The sequence below is a fragment of the Eulemur rufifrons genome, chromosome 8 (assembly GCF_041146395.1).
Source record: "Eulemur rufifrons isolate Redbay chromosome 8, OSU_ERuf_1, whole genome shotgun sequence".
Lineage (NCBI taxonomy): Eukaryota > Metazoa > Chordata > Mammalia > Primates > Lemuridae > Eulemur > Eulemur rufifrons.
Window position 1 is genome coordinate 60,126,785 of NC_090990.1, and position 22,484 is coordinate 60,149,268.

Below are 22,484 nucleotides of genomic sequence, written 5' to 3' on the forward strand. Positions count from 1 at the left end.
AAAGATTAAGTAGAATTTACCTTGAAGCCCACATGTTGCACAAATCCACTTTCAGCTTGCATTTGCTGAAGTTTCTGCTTCTTTAACTTTTTAAACTGTAATAGTTCTTTATATTCAGGTAAATTCCTATACATGATAGGAATACTTTCTTCATCCTATTAAAAACAACAAAAATGTTAGCTGATAATTAAAATGAACTAAATGTAAGAAATACTGATAAAGAGTATTTTTCTATTGATAAGATATTTTTTACTTTTAAGATATCTTTTAGGGCTCACAAAAAATGCTGCTATTAGCAATATTTTACACTAATACTTCTGGAGGACTTTTTAATGTATTAATAATTCTGAATTGCAGTAGACTACCTCATAATTCAGATACAAGGGGAACATGCCATACACTAAATGCAAGCCCAACCCTACTGCTATACGTTCAAGGCCACTCGAGTGACTCTTTATAATCTACTTCTCCCTGGTGTACAAAAGTTTCTCTTTTCCACAGATTTTTACATTTGCTCCTGTAAACATGATATTTTCTTAATAACAAGCAAACCAATCCCTGCCTTTGTTTTCTGCTCTTTACTCCCAATAATCAAAACAGTACATTTCTCTTACTCAAGGAGATGAACTGAGTTACAAAGAGGACTATTTAGAATAGACTGTGAAAGAAATGAATAGTCAAAACTATATAAATATATTGAGTTGAAATAAAAAGTTCACTTACAATTCCAAACTTTTAGATACATATGGTCAGGACCTCTTCCCCCAAATTGACTAGTAATTTTGTATTCAAAGAGCAAAATCTATTTAAAATTGCTGAGAACACTGTTCATCTTCCTGGGCATCTTCAAGATCCTCACGGATGCCCAATCCCTATTTTTAGCCTCCGTTCTTAGACTGGTTCTACTGCAATGGCCTCCATCCATCTCCATTCTGTCTCAGTCTCCCACTCCAATAGCCATACCCTGGACCTTGCCTTCAACCAGGAGTGCTTTACATCTAAAACATTACATCTAGATTTCCCACCTTCAATGTTATTTCTTTCCACTTCTCTCATGTTCTCACTCCATATAACCAGTTTATTAATATTTTTAACCTCACTAAAATTTCTGATCCTGTTTCCTATTCTCCCAATTTATTCATGCTCTGCCACTCAGGATTTATTTCTTTCCCTAACCCTAACCCTACCTAATGACAGATCCCATGATTACCAATTTCCTAAAAGCATCCCAATTCTCTAACCTCCACATTCCATCAATTTCCACTCCTGGACCAGACAACCCCTACCCTTCCCATTCCTCCCGCAACATCAGATATTATTAACTACTATGTTTATTTTACATCAAGAAAACTAAAACTTATGGAAATTATAATATGTGCCCAAGGTCACATTATTAGCTGCAGAGTTGGGTGATGTGAACCCAGATTTGCCTGATACACTTAGCAGCCCAAGGTAGAAATCTAAGAGGTATCCTAAATTTTTCACTCTCTCTTGTATCTAATCTAACAAATTCTGTCACTTCCTAATACTTTCTACAATATCTTTCAAATTGGTCCTCTAGTATCCACTCCCTCCTCTGCCCCCACCAGTATTTAAAAGCTCCCAGTGGATTCCTAACTACCTACAGCATCAAGACCAAAGTCTTTGGCTGGATAAAAGATTCTTTACAATGTTGCACTTCACCTACTTTATCTCTATCTTTCATCCATTTCAAATTCTTGTTAACCAAAGTTATCAAATGATATTATTACCTTCCTATGTCACCACTGAGAAAAATAACGTAAGTAATGGAATACATTAATAAATATGATGTGACCCAAATAATGAAATAATATAGCAAGAAATTTTATAATAAAATTTGCTAAATTCAGATATTTTAAGCAAATGAAGGCGTATAAACACTTCTAAATTTTTAATTTGCACTTTAAGTCTAAGAATATTATTAAATTTGGTCAGCAAGGATAAGGTTAAGAAAAATTAAATCGCCTCACACTACTATCAAAACAACAGAAATGGCTACTATCCAAACAACAACGGAAAATAACAAGCGTTGACAAGGATGTGGAGAAACTGGAACCCTTGGGGCACTGCTGGCGAGAATGTAAAATGGTACAGCCGCCATGGAAAACCATATGGCAGTTCCTCAAAAACTTAAACATAGAATTACCATACCATCCAGCAATTCCACTTCTGGATATATTCCCCGAAGAACTGAAAGCAGTGACTTGAACAGACATTTGTGTACCCATGTTCACAGCAGCATTATTCACAGTAGCCAAAAGGTGGAAGCAACACAAGTATCCACACAACTTAACAGATAAACAAAATGTGGATATATACACAATGAAATATGATGCAGCCATAAAAAGGAAAGAAATTGTGATGCATGCTATAAAATGGATGAACCTTGAAGACATTATGCTAAGTGAAATAAGCCAGTCACAAAAAGACTAATATTGTATATGCTTCTATTTATTTGAGGTACGTAGTCAAATGTATAGATACAGAAAGTAGAATAGTGGTTGCCAGGCGCTAGAAAGAGTGGTTTCTGGGGAAATGTTTTATAGGTACAGAGTTTCAGTTTTATAAGATGAGAGTTCTGGAGCCTGGTTGCACAATAATGTGAATACAGTTAAGCACTACTGAACTGTATACTTTAAAAATGGTTACAATGGTAAATATTATGTAATGTACATTTTACCACAATTAAAATTAAAAATTTTAAAAACTTCACTCATCCATAAATAGATTTCCTAGTCATAATCATTTTAAATTTACTTAAAGCAGACTAATTTCAAAATGGGCTAAAATAGTGTGGAGTAAATTATATACATGTAATCTCTATAGCTCTTGCTTTTTGAAAAGATAAACTGAAATCTATACATTTTATGACCAGAGGCTTCATAAATATACATTGTGGATAGCTATTTTAAAGCAATCAGAATGATTTGAACTAGTATTCATTTAAAAATAAACAAAATCAAAAACAAAAAAAGTTAAATCAAATTTAACTCACTATAATTTGCCAATTTTGTCAAAATGTATTTCTTTTAAATATCCCACCACCACTCCTTGTCTGTTCATCCTTCAAATGTCTTCACTGTCACCTTCTCAAGTCTTCTTAAACTCCCAATCTCCATTAAGTACCTCTTAAGCAATTATGAGAGCACCTAATTTTCCTTTTAAGTACTTTTTAAAATTTGTAATTTATACTGATATGATCACACATATATCTCTTCCCATAAGAATAAGATTTATGAGCCCACATATTAGGCATATTTTGTTCATAACTATGTATCTGACCCCTAGCAAAGCCTGACACATAAGTTTCAATATTTCTCAAATGAATAATTCTAATAATTTACAAAGTAAAAAATTACATACAAATGATATTTCTTAAGACATAGTTGATATTAGCTGCTTTTCAAAAGACAAGTTTAAAAGGAAAAAAATTTTTAGGGAATACAGTTATTAAGGTAGTTTGATACCAAAGTATATAATCAGTATTTGGTTATATACTATCTAGAAATAGAACAAAGGAGCCTACTTTTATTTGCTGACTTTTCATTAAAATCTCCTTTTCCAATTATTTATAATCAGAGTACTAAGAAAGATACAAGGTAATCTTTATGTCCTTTAAGCAAGGAATCAGAACCACGTAAGGTATTTGGAAAATGGAGTGTCAGAAATAGCAAAATAATAAAAAGTATTAACAGCAATAAAAAGAAATCCCTATGAATAGACAGTAAAATGAATTTTACTGTATTTGCTCTATAATAAATTTTTTATTTAAATTAGTATCCAGCTGGTGACAAAACTGAGAAGAATTATTCCAGGAGGATTTAAAAACTAATTTGACTTTACTTCTGTAGTGGGATATACGCTAAGGCAAAAAATGAACTGAAAAAAATTCTGTTTTCAGTAATCATATTGTTGATAGTGGTATAGGTATTAATATATCCTGAGACTATTGTGAATAGTATGAGACAAAGTATTATGTTGATGTCATTGAGAACTGCGATTTTCAGCATGGGACAAAGGAGACACATATTTAAGATCAATGAGGATAAATAAATGATCAACAGTCCTTAAGTTGAATTTGAAATGAAAACTTATGCTTATGATATCTTTCATCCTTAAACAAAAATATAAAATATTTTCCAGCTCTGTCCCAATAGGGGACAGAGACCTAGAAACAATGGCCTAGAAACAATGATTAACTCAACAGCAAGTAACATTATAGGCCTAGAAACAATGATTAACTCAACAGCAAGTAACATTCCTAGAGTCAAGATACAGTCTCAGCCAGGCGCGGTGGCTCACGCCTGTAATCCTAGCACTCTGGGAGGCCGAGGCGGGTGGATCACTCAAGGTCAGGAGTTCAAGACCAGCCTGAGCAAGAGCGAGACCCCGTCTCTACTAAAAATAGAAAGAAATTATATGGCCAACTAAAATATATATAGAAAAAATTAGCCGGGCATGGTGGTGTATGCCTGTAGTCCCAGCTACTCGGGAGGCTGAGGCGGTAGGATCGCTTAAGCCCAGGAGTTTGAGGTTGCTGTGAGCTAGGCTGACGCCATGGCACTCACTCTAGCCCGGGCAACAAAGCGAGACTCTGTCTCAAAAAAAAAAAAAAAAAAAAAAAATACAGTCTCTAAATACCATTTCCCAATCAAAGGAAGAAGGACTGACTCTAGGTCTGAGACTGGAATATACAAGATGAGCCTCAATTTTCCCTGTTAAAACAGATAGTAAAGAAGCTATCAAACATTACTAGAGTCTTATCAAAAGAACTTGGAAGCCAATTTAAATAGGCCACAACTGACCAAAGATGGACCAATATGAACACTAATGAAGACATTAACATGAACAAATTGAAATACATTAAATATATTTAGGTCCAATAGTTCATAAGAATATAAAAAATTTTGGCCGGGCGCGGTGGCTCACGCCTGTAATCCTAGCACTCTGGGAGGCCGAGGTGGGCGGATCGTTTGAGCTCAGGAGTTCGAGACCAGCCTGAGCAAGATCGAGACCCCATCTCTACTAAAAATAGAAAGAAATTATATAGACAGCTAAATATATATATAGAAAAAATTAGCCGGGCATGGTGGCACATGCCTGTAGTCCCAGCTACTCGGGAGGCTGAGACAGGAGGATTGCTTGAGCCCAGGAGTTTGAGGTTGCTGTGAGCTAGGCTGACGCCACGGCACTCACTCTAGCCCGGGCAACAGAGCGAGACTCTGTCTCAAAAAAAAAAAAAAAAAAAAAAAAAGAATATAAAAAATTTTAAAATCTCATCTTTGGAGGATATAATAAACTCATTATTTTAAAAACAAGAAAATAAAGGGAGGCCAGGCACAGTGGCTCATGCCTATAACCCTAGCACTTTAGGAGGCCAAGGTGGGAGGATTGCTTGAGGCCAGGAGTTTGCGACTAGCTTGAGCAAGAGTGAGACTCCATCTCTACCAAAAAACCCAAAAAATTAGCTGGTTGGGGTGGCGTGCACCTGTAGTCCCAGCTACTCGGGGGACGCTGAGGCAGGAGGATCGCTTGAGCCCAGGAGTCTAAGGTTGCAGTTAGCTATGAGACCCTGTCTCAAAACAACAATAAAAAACAAAACAAACAAACAAAAAAAACCCACACACACAAAAAAATAAAGGGAGAACTGAGCAGTTACCCTACCTTTTCTATATGTACCTTAGAGTAACCAAGTAGTTGGTAGGCGGAGGAGGGCTAATTTATAGAATAGTCCATCAAATAAATGAAGAAGAAATGATAGAATATCACTATTTTATAACATCTAATGAATTAATGGATCTTGGCAATGACCAATGGCTGCTATGTCAAAAAAAGAGAGACAACTAAGACTGATGAATGAAAGTACTAATACACTCAAAGTAGTCCTGCCCAACCTAATAAACACACACACAAACACATCTGAATCTGATCAATTCTCCAGACCTACTCTCAATTTACAGGAAATTCAGAAAACAAAGGAACAGGTTAAATGACACAAGGGAGATACAATCAATAAAATCCACATTCTGATAAATTCTACGGGACAAATGATCCAGTTCTTTAACATAAAAATTATTGAGAGTGCAAAAATCAAAGAAGGAAAAATGAACCTATTGTGATTTATGAGCTTTATTTGGGTCCAATTCCAAACAAACAAATTAGGGGGAAAAATAACAAGTAAGATGCTTAGAGAAATGTGAACAGTGTATATTTCATTACATAAAGAATAACCTTTTTATAAACATGATAATAATATTGTATAATATCTAGGACTTCCTCCAAAATAATCCGGAGTGGAGTTGGGGTGGGTAGGGAGTAGAGATGAAAACAAGATAGTCACTAGTTGATAACTGTTCAAGTTGGGTGATAGGTGCTGTGTGGGTTCATTAACTGTTCTCTCTACTTTTGTATATGTTTGAAAATTTCTTTTACAAAAAAATTTTACAGCATATTGTTACAAAAACCATAAATTTGATTTGTTAGTTAAAAGGGGGGAAACCAACAATCTCTGAAGGATAGCCGTAATTAGAGAATCCTGGTACTGTCTGTCATTCTATACCCTGATCCATATAACAACTAAATAGGCAACTTACCGATGCCTCTTCAACAGTAGTGTTCATGTGGCTATGAAAACAGGATCGGTCATCGTCTTCATCCATATACACTGGTGGTTCATGTGAAGTCATAAAAGTGGAAGGTTTAAAGAGATGCTTATTAAGAGGGTGCTGTCGTCTGCTTGTTGAAGACTAAGTGAGAAAACATATTTTTAATTGGGAGAGTAGAAAATCATTTTAAAAAAATCAGAAGTATAAATGTTACTTCTAACAAGTCTATCAGAAGGATTTCACTTCTATCCTTTAGCATACTCTTCTTATGTTGTTGCTTTTTCTGTTGTCTGGATTTTTAAAGCACAACTAGCCTTAAAAAAAGAAATAAAGAAAGAAAAAAAGAAATGTAGGAGAAATACTCTAACAACAGGACAATGGACCACATGCTCAATATCTAGCTTATATTTTTATTCATCATACTCTTGGCATTCAAATGTTGGCTGCATTGAACTCCTCCAATGGTCACCTTATAGATGATCAGTGAGGGTGACATGGCGTAAGCCAGACATAAAACTATCCAGGAAAAGGAAAATTTCCACAACGTTATAAATATCTGACAATAATTATCTAAAAATGACTGATTGCTTACTCTATGCCAATGTCATTTAATCCTCACAACACTCCTACATAGTCGTTGGTATCATCTCTAATGTAAAGATGAAAAAACTGAGGCACAGGGAGGCTAAGTTTCTTGTTCATTGTGTTGCAACTAGAGAGCGGTAGAACCAGGCTTATAAACTAGGCCTGTGTGGTACACCTAAGCCTTCACTTCAACCGCTATGCAGACGCCCTGTCTTGATTAATAGCACAACAACAAAGAATATCCTTAACTACATTGAGAACTATCATTTAACCTATCCCAAACTTTTAACTCTAACCATGACAAGGAATCATTGTGACTATAGCGATATAATCTTCATAGCCAAAATGCAGTACATCCAAAGGAAGGAACACGTGTAGGTTTCCCCAGTATTCCTTTTCCTATCATCATCCAGTCTCAGGTGTGAAAACATAAGGTACACAACACACATACAAAGTCAGCTTAGAAATTAATCATGAAAATTAGAGTTCTTAGGTTGAACATTGGTTATCAAGGTTTCAACATTCCAGAGTTATAGTATGAACTCTACATATCTAATGTAGGTAATGCTACATGAGGCAGGAGGTGGGGGGGGATCTAAAATATTTAAAACAATTGGCAAATTAAAACAAGCTTCTAAAGCTTAGTAAAAAAAAAAAAAAAAGAGAGAGAGAGAAAGTTTTAAAACTTGTAAAATGTGAAGTTGCATAGGCAATGTTGTTAATGTAAAATTCTATAAAATAGCTTCAATAAGAAAGAGTATCATCAATAGATATACTATTAGCTTCTTTTTATGAGAAGGATGGCAGTGGTGGGGGAGGGGAAGTATCAGGATGATTTATTAAGGAAATGAAAAAACGCCAATCAGGTGCCTTTATTTTTTGCAATTACAATAAGAAACTGGCTACAATTTAAGGCAGTGTTCTGTATAGAAAAGAGATAGTAGCTTTTTCACTGTAGAAAGCAGAAGAGAATATAGTTTTCCTTATCTGATAAAAGGTTATATAACAGCAGTCCCTGGCCCAGAGTACTCAATACTAAGACAGCTATTAATATAGTATTATCGGTAAAGGTGATACTACTTATACTTCAAGAATAGTAAGGATTAAACAAAATATCTTTCTTTAAAAAAAAAAAAAAAAAAAAAAGACAGGATCTCACTGTGCTGCCCAAGGTAGACTCAAACTCCTGGGCTCAAGTGATCCTCCTCCCTCAGCCCCCTGAGTAGCTGGGACTACAGGTGTACACCACTGTGCGTGGCTTTAAAATATCTTAATAAATCTTTCTATTTTGGGATTTATGTAGCATATCTACAAAACAGAAATAGACTGTATTTATTAAAGACTCAAACATCCTAAAACTTTAACTTCACAAAGGCCTTTCTGATATATATTCAATCTAAAATCTCTTAAGTAGCACTCATTCACATTATTCCCCAGAAAGTAAGACTCATAAAGCTCACAGAATTTCACTGAGCAGCAATAATGGAATCCTATCCTGCATTTATGCCCAATATAAGAAAATGCTTCAAATGAACAGAATTTTAAAAATAAAACACCATTCTGACAAGTATGCACATTTTTACATAATATCCTGACTTTCACAAATTTAATCTAAGGTTTACTTTCATCTATTTTCTTTTTACCTTTTTGGAGTATATATATAAGTTTGGTGTTCTGCCTGGGACTGGAATGCCAGCTTTCGTTAGCTTTATGAAGTATTTCTGTACTCGGCTGGCAACCTAAGGAGACAGGACAAACCTTTTAACATAATGGGGTGACATACAATACCTGAGTAGTTCTCTAAAATTAAAATGTACATGTGTATCTAATGAATGCTAACAATTTAAATTTCATCATAAATCTAGAAATAACTTTGCTACCAAATACACCCACATTTTAAAATCTAGACCAAAAAAATCATTCAAGTAAATTTAAATTCAAAGCTAAGCACATATTTCAACTTGTGAACACTCACACTTGCAGCATAAAAACACATCTATTAATATAGATAGGAATGAGAAGGAGGAAACTGCAAGATATAATTTTAGAAAGACAACCAAGGAATAGTAAGGCAATGTAACCAATCTATTAGCACAGTCTAACCAAAAAGTACATAATTAGTATACTAACTAAACATTCAAGAGACGCTAAGTTGACTATTTTATTTTTAAATATTTTGTAATAATCCAAAGCAGAATTATCAAGTTGTTTCTGAAATCAACAAAGACATATACAATTAACAAATTAAAAAAAAAACAAAAACCCACATGCATACCACAGCATCCCAGCTGAAAATGATATGGCAGGTTGCTGATGTTGGCTACATTATCCTTCCTTTAAAAACATGCCAGCAATCTGCAGCCATCTCCTCACTTACCTGTTTTGCTGTCCTGTTGCCCAGTTCATCTGCTATCTTCTGCCAGCGTCGAGATTCTACTTCTTCAGGAGGGTATTTCAGGAGTAGCTGTTCAAGCTTTTTCTAAGCCAAACCCAAGACCAAGTTTAAGAAAATAAATATTCAATTAAAACTACTGAATTTCTAAATAAATACATTTTGCATTTCATTTCAAAGTTAAATACTCCCTTCCCAACTTTGAAAGTTACATTACTAGAAATACTCATCAAGGAAAAATTTCTAGTTAGGAACTTAAGACTTCACAGGGAAAAACGAGATTAGAGGATAAACCTATGAAAGGCCTTATAAAGTGTTTCTATTCACTTAAGTAAAAAGACAGCACAAGAAAACAAAAAATAAATAAGTAAATTGGTATTTGACACATCTTTGTGATTTCCACTATCTCTTCTTGCTAGACTATATCAGGCTCTCCCCTACAGTTGTCACAAAAACATGTGTAAATTCATTTGAATTCAGACTACTAAAAGAGACTTTTCCCTCTTTTGTGTGGTCCTCCATTCAAATATTTGATTTTAATATTCTGCTCTATCTCCTATATCCTAAATCCTCCCATAGTCCTAAAGGTGCAGAAAAATCTGGATGCTTGAAATAAATAAAGGTTTCCTAAAGTGTTTTAGAAACTGCTAAATTTATTATAGCTGTGGGGTTAAAACCCACATGAGACAGAGATATGTCTCAAACTTCATCCACAAAAAATCCTAGTCATATACCAAGAAACAATCTTAGCTGTATGACAAAATGCAACAGAACACTCTGATCTGGCTTCCTTAGCTCCCCTCCACAACAAAAATAAGAATGCACTTTGAGGCTCAGCCTTATTGGCCTCAGGTTTTTCTCTCTCCCAAAGCTACATTAGAAAAACATCTACTTTATACCATCCATTTCTATCCCTCTCTCAAAACCCAGGTTCCTTCTTTAAAAATTATCCCCAAACAGGAGTTCATATATTCTGAAAATCTAAAATTCTTGAAGTGTGCAAAAAGGTGTACAAAAATAAGTCTAAATATTTTAAACCCGTGGGTAAGAGGGATCACATACAACATACACTTGACTCATAATACTGATTCTAATGTTAACAGTTTACTTTTTTTTTTTTAACCTACACAACTTTATAAATATCTATTACCTGTTCTTCAACAGTCCACAATTGGTTAAATGTTTCAGGTTTGGTATCATCACATAGGCGTCCTCTTATCATCTGCATATAAAACAAGGCTTTGGTCAAAGAGAAAATAATAAAGATTGCCCTTTGATATAGTCAAAGAGTACACAAATTGTGGAATTTTTTTATGAATTTGAAAATATTTACTAAATTTATTTTTTAATGTATACATTTTTTTTACTGTTTACAAAATGCTATCACATTCTTTTATTTCATTTGGTTTTATACTGCTAGCAATCCTGTGATATAGATGATGGTACTGTAACTTCATTTTTAAAAAAGGAATTGTAGGTTCAGAACGGAAAAATAACGTGGCTACTGAGGTTCATCTAACCAATAGTGCAAGATCAGGACTCAACTCCTGGTCACATCCCACCACACACACAGAGTTATTTTTAGAGTAAATACTATGTGTCAGACACTGTACTGGGCACATTACATGTACTACCCATTTAATCCTCACAACAACTCTACAACATAGACAATATTAATTACATCTTATGTAAAAGGCAACTTCAGCTTGGAGACTTTAACATAAACAAGTCTAGAGTTCCATAGCTAGTAAGTTGGGATTCCAACCCGGGTTTCTCTTAACTTCAAAGTTCATGTCCTCATTATCTTACAGTGAAAGACTGCATTAATTTTAAGAACACAAACCAGCAAAATGTTAAAACATTTTGTCTACAATTTAAATTTCCCTACTCCAGTATTTCATATTGCTTACCTGAGGACGACTGTTTGAGCCTTCTGGACCATCACTCAAAGGCAACATGGAATATGAAAGGGACTCTCCATCCTTCTTAGGATCTGAAGGACTTTTTGGTCTAGCAGGTAAACCTACTAAAAACAAGACCATGTATAGAATTATTAAAGCAAGACATTGTCAGATATTTCTTTACTTGAATTTTTATCATGTAGTTTCTTACCTTTATCAAAAACTAGCTTAACTCTCCTAGTATGTCTTTTACGATTTTTAAATTCTCTTTCAAAGTTCCCAAGGCTATGGGTATACTGGTCCCATACAATCTCAGGTAATTGAACAACTCTCTGTGGATAAGGAAGCCCTATATCAGCCTGGAAAAAAGCAAAAAAACAAAAACAAAGTAACAATCTAAACTTAAAGAAATAATCAACTATAGTCAAATTTTCAGATAACTCCAAATCCAAATCATCAACTGGATATTTCTATTCACTATTTAAATCCAACAGACAATAAAGTCAATTAAAATAACACAGTCTAAATGCTCAAGATGATAATAAGTAAAGAAGAAATGAATTTGGCAAAACCTACGTACTACTTTTAGACAGAAGATGGTATCTTTTAAAATATAATGATAGTAACATCAAATAAAACTAAGCAGCCATGTTCCCTGCATTCTATATACCAATATATATCACAAGTTTCATTCATTTCAACTGGGAATTTTAGATGTCCACTAAAAAAAAAAAAAAAAAAAAAAAAAACTGATAACATGCCAACAACTTAACTGATATGGTAAATCGAAAGAAAATAGGCAAATTAAGTATGTGTTAGTAAACACAGAAAAACAGAAGAATCAAACTTCTAAATTAAATCTAGTAGAAAAATTTCTTTCCAAAGAACACAAGTCTTCCATAGTTATTAAAATATTTGAATTTAATAATTTCTGTATATTTTTGTAAAAAATTCTTAAGATGGTCAATATCACGCTTGTTTCTGAAATAAAATGGAAAAAAATTCAGCTCTAAACTAAAAATGGAAATGAAGAACCAGTAAATCTAGTGTACATGCCAACTTCATGTTTTTGCCTACCCAGCAATATAAATGAAATCAGATTCAGGTTAATGCCTTTTTTATTAATATTTACTTTTCTAAGACCATCGGTTTTAATTGAATCCATTACAAATAACCATTATAAGTACTGTACCTTTTTCACACCAGTAATGCAGAATCTATAAACATATAAGGGGACTACATTTTTAACAGAGAAAGTATAACAGGGCTCTAAAAACTTTCACAGTTTCAACAAATCAATATATAGATTCTGTATCTATTATGACAGTCAATGTTTTCTGAAAGCATGGAAAGAAAGGAATGGTTGTCAAGTAAATAATACAGCTAGAAAAACTCAAACAATAAATTAATCTATCTAATAAAATAAAGTCCCCAGGGCTGCTCCCCCGACACGTGGTAGATGACTTTTTTAACTCACTAAAAACAGGTAACTCATAAAGATACTAAAGTTGTCATATTACACAAGTTTTTTTTTTCAAAGAAGATTCTTTTTCATAGCTTTTGCTTTAATCTTTTCATACAATGCTGATTAAGTTATGCCTCTCAAATTTGAGCAATTAGTGATTCCCTATTACAGTACAAATGCACATCTAGATTATATCCATATTTACATGCCAAGAAATTGTTATGAAAACTTTTATTACTTTTAAATGGTTAAATGTTAAACATGTAAGTTAACAGTGTAACAAAAACAGAAACTTATGAGAAATTTTCACACCTTAAAAAACCACATTTCAAGATTAAGTAAAATTTATACTTCTTCCTCATAGACTTGGCTACTATAACCTTAAAGACATTTAGAATAGAATTTTTGGCCAGGCACAGTGGCCAGTAGTTTGGGAGGTGGAGTAGAGAGGGCCAATTGAGGCCAGGAGTTCAAGACCAGAATGTGTAACATTAGTGAAATCCCATCTCTACAGAAAAATTTTTAAAAAATTAGTCAGGATGGTGGCATGTGCCTGTAGTCCTAGCTACTTGGGAGGCTGAGCCAGAAGGACCACTTGAACCTGAGTGTTAGAGGTTACAGTGAACTGTGATCATGCCATTGCACTTCAGTCTGGGCAAGAGAGCAAGACCCTGTCTCAAACAAACAAACAAAAAAAATAAAATGATTTTTTTTTTTTTGTTTTTACTACCATTGTTTTCTATCTCAATATGTTGATGTGCAAAAAAAGTAACTCAAAACAAAAGCAGTTAATAGATGCTGAAGTATTTTTTTCTTTTACGTTTATTAATCCTGAAGTCCTGAGAGCAGAAGAGTTTGAAAAAGATGGGGAAGGTAACAGGAAAAGCTAGAAAAAAAAAAGGCTAAAGAATAGGACAAGTTCCTATGCAAATATCCAATAAAAGATCCCAGCTATTTTCATATTGGTATATTTTATAGTGCTGGGAGTAAAAGAAAGTGGTATCTTGCCTTAAGTAGTATGGTTAATTATAGAGGAAAAAAATTAAACATTTTAAAAAGTAAATACCATGTATTAATAAAAAGAATAAAACAAATTCTCTGAAGTTATTACCAAATATATCTTAGTAATCTTTAAAAGTGCTCAATACATACCTTCTTCTGGAGTTTTTCCACAAATCCAATGGGATTTTTTAGTGCTTCTCTCTGGTGTCTGCCTAAACTTTCCAGGTCTTGGACTGCTTGAGAACGCTGAGCCTCCAGTACAGCAATCGTCTGTAACAGTCTCTGATAACTACAGACACAAAGAAAAATATCTCACTAAAATTTTCTAGTAACAACAATAAATAAAAACTGAGTTCAAGCCATGATCTACTATTAAGTCACACAGTCTTTTAAAAGTTACCTGAAAGAGTTTAGTAATACATATTACTGGGAATAAATGAGGTCTTCCTGAGTTACGAAGTACCTAGTCAGAAAATATCAGTTAGAGAAAGCAAAGCCTTCTTTTCCCCCATCCTAAGTTTTAAATTCTTGAGCCTAAATAAGTACTGAAAATAAGAGAGCATCTTGACTTTCTAACAATCAAAGTCGTTAAGAAACTGCTAAATAAAAATAATTAAAATCATAACAACAGGAGGGATTGCCAAATTCAGCCACTCTGCTAGAATAAGGAATATGAGATCTTTTTTCGCCCAGAGTCACAGGACACTGTCACATAATTCCAACATGATCTTAGGTCTCACGGTTTTCATTTGCTTTCTATTACACCCCACTCCCCATTTTAGAGATTTACTTTTCCATCAACAAATCTGTTATTTTTTTCCTTTTCCTCAACATAAAGACCAATGTTCAATTCTTAAGCATTGAGCATTTACAGAAGGAAGACCATAAAGACATTTTTACTTTCATGTCTACAAGAGTCCATTTAGCACAGCTAACATGCAGCTTACCCACACAAATCTACTACTTGTCATTCTCCTGAAATCTCACGACAGTTCACATATTCTAATTAATATTCTCTTTCTCTCTTCAAATTATCTTATCTCTCTAATGTCTAATTTCACATATCAATACACAGGGAAACATGTTAACCCAAAAAGCTCTAAATGCTCACATACATTTTTCAAAAAGAATCAAGAAAAAGTCACTCCAAGTTCACCTTAAAATAAGCAGTTAAGTCCTTAAAATATTAGTGAAGCACAACTTTTCTTTATGGCTTCAAATAAATTTCATTGTTTCCCATTAGACTGTAAATTGCATAATGGCAAGCACACTTGTTTTGTTCACTGTTTTGTTTAGCCAGTATTTAAATGCTCAACAAGTATTTTCTGAATGAATAAATGAATGGACGGATGTTTTGTTGAACCAAAAAGTATACTGAATCTTTTAAGTAAAGAAGTCAGCAAACTAGCAGAAATATCAGGTAAAACAAAAGCAATTTTGAGGTTCACAGCCATTGTGTAATTGCTACATGATGTTCTCCATCAGAACACTTTCTCAGCCTCCTGTCTAAAACATCTTATTCTTGTTCTCAAGTTCTTGTTAATTAATTCCTGATAAAATGTTTAATAATTAAAGTAAAACTGCTAACAGTGAAGGGTGAGACTCCTGTCATACTAAAGTTACTTCACTTAAACATTAGTAGTATCAGTGCAAAAGCTAGGGCTGTATTAAGGCACTCCTGGCTAAGTTACAGAGGTTAAGTCTAAACTCACTTCCACTAAGCCTCCTTTTAATTTGAGGTGTATGGAGTCTACAAACCCTGCCTCAGCTGGCTGTTTCTACTAGGCAGGCTCCCCTAGGCTCAATCTCAGGGTGATAGTAGTGAGCTGAGTGTTAGAAGCTATCCTCTCTATAATACCCTTAACTGTTATACTTCACCTCCAGAATTCCAACCCCACTATGTAAATACAAATAAAGAATTGCCATGGTGTCTCTATCCCTGTTTTAGGCAGGAGTTACACACTTCAGTTTCACTTGAAAAACAATTGTGAATCTATTAAACTTTCAGCAAACTGCTGTAGGCATAATAAAAACAAGGTGTAAGTAAGAACACAATTATGAAAAATTGAGCCAAGGCTTAAAAAAAAGTGCTACAGTCACTAAGGCAACTGTCCTTTGTTATGTTTGGAGCAAACTGACACTGGGAAAACAGGCCTCTATTTGAAGCCAGCAAATCATTAACAATTTTACTGTATGTAAATTATTCCATAATAAATCTGGCTTTAAAAACTAATTTCAACAAAAGTGACAAAGGAAATATAATTCTTCAACTCCAAAATTGGTTCTTTTTAGTTAAGACAAAATCATTATCAGATTGGAACGCCTAAACACTGCTAAAGTCTTAAAGGCCAGAATAATGAAAAGACTGTAAGAAAACAGTGAATTCAAGTCTTCTATCCCAGATATGTTGAATTACTTCCTAGAGTACTCAGAGATTTCACCAGTAAGATTATCATAGATATATATATATCTCCCTGTGCAGATATGAAAGGAATCATTTAAAAAAAAACAGTATGATATCAACAAATCTATTTTCTATCTCACCCACTCACCCACTCCACCTTCAAAAGCAAACTACAGAAGCTGATCCAGGCATGAATCCAAGGCAAGATGCATTTATTCATTAATTCAGTAATTATTTATTAAGAAAACAGGCATTATCGTAAAATCTTGAGTAATTATCAAGATAAATCAGTCACGGAGCTTAGGTATAACACAGGAACTATATACCAGAGAGTAAGAAAAGGAGCTAGATGGAGTGTGGATGGGACAGGATTGGCCATGTTATTGGGGATAGAGGGTCGGTATATGGGGGTCCATCACACAAGTCTGTCTACTTTTATATGTGTTTCAAATTTTTCACAATGAATTTTTAAAAACAACAAAACCCCAACTTTGGTCCAAATGAACTGGGGAGGTGACTATTACATTCCTCTGGGCTAACCAGATCACACCTGCCACTGCATTCAGTTGTGCTTTGAAAAAGACAAACAGGTTCATGTACAGACAAGATGGATGAGAAACAATGCAGTAAGAAATAACAATACAGTTGACCCTCGAACAACACAGGATTAAACTGTGTGGGTCCACTTATACACAGACTTTCCTCTACCTGTGCCATCCCTGAGACAACAAAACCAACCCCTCCACTTCCTCCTCGTCCTCAGCCTGCTCAACGAGAAGACGAGATGAAGACCTTTATGATGGCCCACTTCCACTTAATAAATAGTAAATACATTTTTTCCTCCTATCAACATTTTCTTTTCTCTTTTACTGTAAGAATACAGTATTTAATACATATAACATATAATATATGTATTAGTTGGCTATTTATGTTATCAGTAAGGCTTCTAGTCAACAGTAGGCTATTAGCAGTTAAGTTCTAGGGGAGTCAGAAGTTATATGTGAATTTTCGACTGCACAGGGGATCTGTGTCCCTAATCCCCGTGTTGTTCAAGAGTCAACTGCAGTGCCTAACATTCATTGACTGTGTACTACATGTTAGACACTGCTGTGTTTTAACTGTAGTAACTCAAGCCTCACAATAAATTTATGACACAGATATCACTATCCTTTTTATAAAGATAAGCAAAGCACAGATTAAGTAACTTGCCAAGATGATACCAGTTATTTATGGTGGAGGTGTGATATGAAGAATGGTTGAAGACTCTGAGAATATTTAGTCAAGAAATGAAAACCTCCAATAGAATATCTTTTCAATCTATTTAAAACACCTATGTAGAAAAAAAGAACTAGACTTGTTTTACAAGGTATAAAGGGTCAAATCAGGAGCAAATTTTGATAAAAGCACAATATGAATAAAAACTTTGTCTCAGTCAAAACCAATAAAAGAAGGTAGGATAGCACCCATCACCACAAATGTTCAGACAGATATTTAAAGGAAACTAACACTCCTGAAACTCTTACGCTCCAGTAAAACATGCTACTTTCACTTTTGCTACTCACCAAGCCAAGCAAGAAAAAAGAACTTTAAAAATTACACATTTTTGCATGGATGCTGGTTATAGCTTTTCCTTAAGGACAGTTTTGTATTAAACCTATCAAAATTACTTGTTATCTATTTCTAAAGCTGAATATTACACAATGCTAAGAATAGTGAGCTTACTTAATGGCAAAGAATCATTCATTTTATGTAACATGTCTCCAACACAGGGACATTTTTAGGTTTTACATTATGGAATTATTTTGGCTACAATTTAAATATCCTTTCAAGTCTATATCTAAGTTATTTTCACTACCTTTCAGTATCCAAGTCCTCTTGAATTCTTTATTCACATCTGTGAATATAAAAAACATTTACATAAAAGAGTAGATATGTAAAAACTCTGATGTTTGAAGGAGAATACCAAAGAATTAGCAATCTGGAAGTTAATTTTATTCCAATTTCTAGGCAGTAATATTACATACACAATAATCATTAGAGAGAGGGATGAAGGGAGGTAGGGAAGAAGGGAGATGCTGACAGAGAAAGAAAGGAAAGATCTTATTTCATCTGCACCAGAATCTTTTTCAAAAAACCTGATTTCCATTTCTATTGTGGAAACAACTCTTAAGATTACATGGGTATTTGTAATCTTAAAAAAACTAATGAGAAGGCCGGGCGCGGTGGCTCACGTCTGTAATCCTAGCACTCTGGGAGGCCGAGGCGGGTGGATTGCTAGAGGTCAGGAGTTCGAGACAAGCCTGAGCAAGAGTGAGACTCCGTCTCTACTAAAAATAGAAAGAAATTATCTGGCCAACTAAAATATATATATATATAGAAAAAATTAGCCGGGCATGGTGGCGCATGCCTGTAGTCCCAGCTACTCGGGAGGCTGAGGCAGTAGGATCGTTTAAGCCCAGGAGTTTGAGGTTGCTGTGAGCTAGGCTGATGCCACAGCACTCACTCTAGCCTGGGCAACAAAGCGAGACTCTGTCTCAAAAAGCAAACAAACAAACAAACAAAAAAACTAAGGAGAAAACATTTTTAAAAATCCTGATTGGGAAAATTCTGCCCCCAAATTGGCCTGATCATTCAAAATAGTCATTAAATAGTGTCACTAAAAACAAAAAAGATCGGGAGCTTTTCTGTATCAGTAGTCTACAAGCTATGCCTTGCCTGTTTTTATAAATAAAGTTTTATCAACTGGAACACAGTCATACAGTCACACTCATTTGTTTACATAATGTCTATAGCTGCCTTCTAGTGACAATGACAGAGTAGAGTAGTTGCAATAGAAACCACATTACCCACAAAGCCTAAAATATTTAGTACCTGTCCCTTTAGGAAAAAGTTTGCCAGTAGTAATCACACACTTTTCAAGAAAATAAAATTTAAAAATTTAAAAAGAAAAAGTTTGCCAAGCCCTGCTCTAGATTAAAGGATACAGAGAAATGACAAGGAAACATAAGGCATAATCTTGGATTGGATCCCACAAGGGGGAAAATGGCTATAAAGGACATTTTTGTGGATAAATGGAAAAATTTCAATATAGATTGTGGATTATATCATTTTATTGTACCAATGTTAAATTGCTAGGGTGCAATAATGGTATTTAAGGTTATACAAGGAAATGCCCTTCTTTTTTGGAGACATATGCTGAAGTACAGGAGGAGTCTACAACCTACTTTTAAATGACTCAGCAGTAAGAAAAGTATACTATGCCAGATAGGAAGGAGGATAAAGAAAAAGGGAGAACATGCATGTTAGAAAATGTTAAGTTGTTAACAACTAATGAGTTTAGGTGAAGGGTGTACAGTTATCACACTACTCTCTTAAATTTTCTAAGTTTTATAATTTTCCTAAATAAAAGCTGAAGAATGAAGAAGCATTTTCTTCATTATACTTTGCTACTAGAAAAGAGCAGTTTGATTACCCTATGAACACTGAGCTTGATTAAACACACTGACGACAACCGGGGGTGACATAAAAATAAATGTATGTAAGCAGAACACACAATTTAGAAAATTATCTATTTGGTGAAATAGGAGATGTATAATGTGATACTTTCTCTTCCTTCCTTCATGAAGGGCTGAAGGATCTATGGGAATAGCAAATTCAATGACTCACAAATAATCTGCCATTCACTTTCAATGAAAATCCAGAAATCATTAAAGAATGACCAAAAGCCTTTTATGATATTCTGTGTTAAGACAGAAACTCAGCTTCCAATAATATGTCTTTCAGGTATAAAGATCAACCCTGTATTGAAAATAACTAAAATCCTGAATTAAAAATGAACAACAACAAAAAAACCCCATCACATTTACTTGTTACTTTAAAAGTATGGAAGAACCAGCAAGATACTAAGGTTTTATTAACAGGCCAAAATCTAAGTGAAGGAATGAACTGGGAAAGGGAACGCTAAAACTATGGCTTGCTACTAAACCATGAAAGCTTGAGCTCAATTTTCTGGAATTTGGCCAGGGAACAAAAGACAAAGTCACCAGGGTAGGTAGTCTATCAAGCTAGTACCCTATCCCTCACTCCCACCCCCAAGGAGAGTTGCCTGGGAACTGAGGGAAGAACACACATTTACTGCCCAAAATCATATTACTTGAGTGGCTCAAAAAAACTCAAGCCATGACTACAGTTTAAGGCAGTAGTCGTGGACTGGTACACAACCCCTTCTTACTCACAACCCTGCACCAAGATACCCACAGAAGCAAATGCCATCCCCTCTGGAGGAATACATCTTCATCCCAGGCCTCAAAGATAACCCATAAATAATTTTCCAAAGAAAGTGAACAGCTCACATTAAAGAATTATCAAGCATACAAGCAAGCAAGACATAAAGAGTAAGAATAAAAGATGAGCTTGAAAATATTTACAGGGAATAGCAAACTACAAAAACTGAGCATGTAGCTTTGAAGAGGAAGCAAATAAAATTTTTAAAAATATAATTAAAAACTAAAAGCTCCATGGGGACAAATTTATACTTCTGGAAAATACAGATTAGACAAATTCATAACAAACTCTTCACCGAAAACAATCAATAAAAAGCTGGAAAAAATATTTTAAAGTTCTTAAAAGCAAAGAGCTAACAAAATGGTGAGGTATTACTACCTCAAGATCCACAAGATGGAAATCAGAGAGATGAAGCATGTTTGGGGGGCCCAGCAATTTATTGATTCCGAAGAGCAGACTGAGGGGCTGAGCAGTGCTTCAAACAGTAGAGGATCAAAGTTGAAGTCTACGGTAGAGTCCCTGGGAAACCAATCTAGGCTTTGGGTTGGGATTCTGAAGGACTGTATCCTAGGAATAAGGGTGAACAGAAAATAAAGAGCTCTCTCAGAGTGGGCTAGAATATTTCAGTTTGGAATTAACTAGTAAGGCTAAAGACGTATATACTCCAAGACCCAGATAGCCCATACCTGGGTATGTAACCTCAAGAAACTCTTGAATATACACAGTAGGAGACATATGTTCACAGCAGCCTTATTCATAACAATCCCAAACAAGGAACAACTCAAACCAGGACATTACATAGATGTTCATCTAATCAAAATACCTAAACTATGGTATAGGTAAATAACAGAATATTATATAACAATGAAAATGGACATCTATTTACATCAACAGATGAATATCACAAACATAATGTATCATAAAAGAGTACACGCAGTATAGTCTAAAAGCATGAAAAATTAAACTGTTGGTTAAAACCTTTTAAAACAGCAAAGAATGATTTTTCTCAAAAGTGAAATGGTGGTTGCCTGTGAAAAGAGGACAGGGGTGAGGTACAACTGAAACTATCCACAGGAGACTTTTGGAGTGCTGTCAATATTTTATTTCATAACTTGGATAGTGGTTATGCAATTATAGGCTGTTTGATTTCATAATTATAACTGCATGTAAATATTTCATTACTTTTTTTTTTTTTTTTTGAGACAGAGTCTCACTCTGTTGCCCAGGCTAGAGTGAGTGCCGTGGCGTCAGCCTAGCTCACAGCAACCTCAAACTCCTGAGCTCAAGGGATCCTCCTGTCTCAGCCTCCCGAGTAGCTGGGACTACAGGCATGCGCCACCATGCCCGGCTAATTTTTTCTATATATATTTTTAGCTGTCCATATAATTTCTTTCTATTTTTAGTAGAGGTGGGGTCTCGCTCTTGCTCAGGCTGGTCTCGAACTCCTGAGCTCAAACGATCCGCCCACCTCGGCCTCCCAGAGTGCTAGGATTACAGGCGTGAGCCACCGCGCCCGGCCTCATTACTCTTATATGTATGTGGGGAGTGTACAAGTTTTTTTAAACGGAAAGTAGGTTTTCTAGGAAGAAAATGTCATAGAGAAATCATTTCTACTCTTTTAGAATTTTAAGATTCACTTAAGACTCCAAGTCCCAGCTCTATCAGCAACTAACTTTATTCAAGTAATTAAACTTTGGGCCTCAGCCTCTTCAGCTTTAAAATGAGGATAGGTGATTGCAAAAGCTTTGTTCTTAGAGAAACATTCTAGGATTAATAGACACTTGTTCCACTCTGGTCACTCATTACTATACATTCTTCCTGAGTT

The 22,484-nt window shown here is 34.7% G+C and overlaps 1 protein-coding gene across 1 annotated transcript in view; it reads right to left on the reverse strand.

Annotated features, from left to right (window-relative positions):
* The window catches only part of ZZZ3 (zinc finger ZZ-type containing 3), a 109,836-nt gene that overhangs the window by 3,306 nt on the left and 84,046 nt on the right, over positions 1–22,484 (reverse strand). The window contains exons 6-13 of the mRNA XM_069478104.1: positions 14,122–14,260; positions 11,716–11,863; positions 11,514–11,626; positions 10,754–10,825; positions 9,589–9,690; positions 8,855–8,950; positions 6,615–6,767; positions 21–155 (exon numbers count right to left, since the gene is read on the reverse strand). Coding sequence (XP_069334205.1) covers positions 21–155; positions 6,615–6,767; positions 8,855–8,950; positions 9,589–9,690; positions 10,754–10,825; positions 11,514–11,626; positions 11,716–11,863; positions 14,122–14,260 — 958 coding nt within the window. The remainder of the gene's footprint in view (positions 1–20; positions 156–6,614; positions 6,768–8,854; positions 8,951–9,588; positions 9,691–10,753; positions 10,826–11,513; positions 11,627–11,715; positions 11,864–14,121; positions 14,261–22,484) is intronic.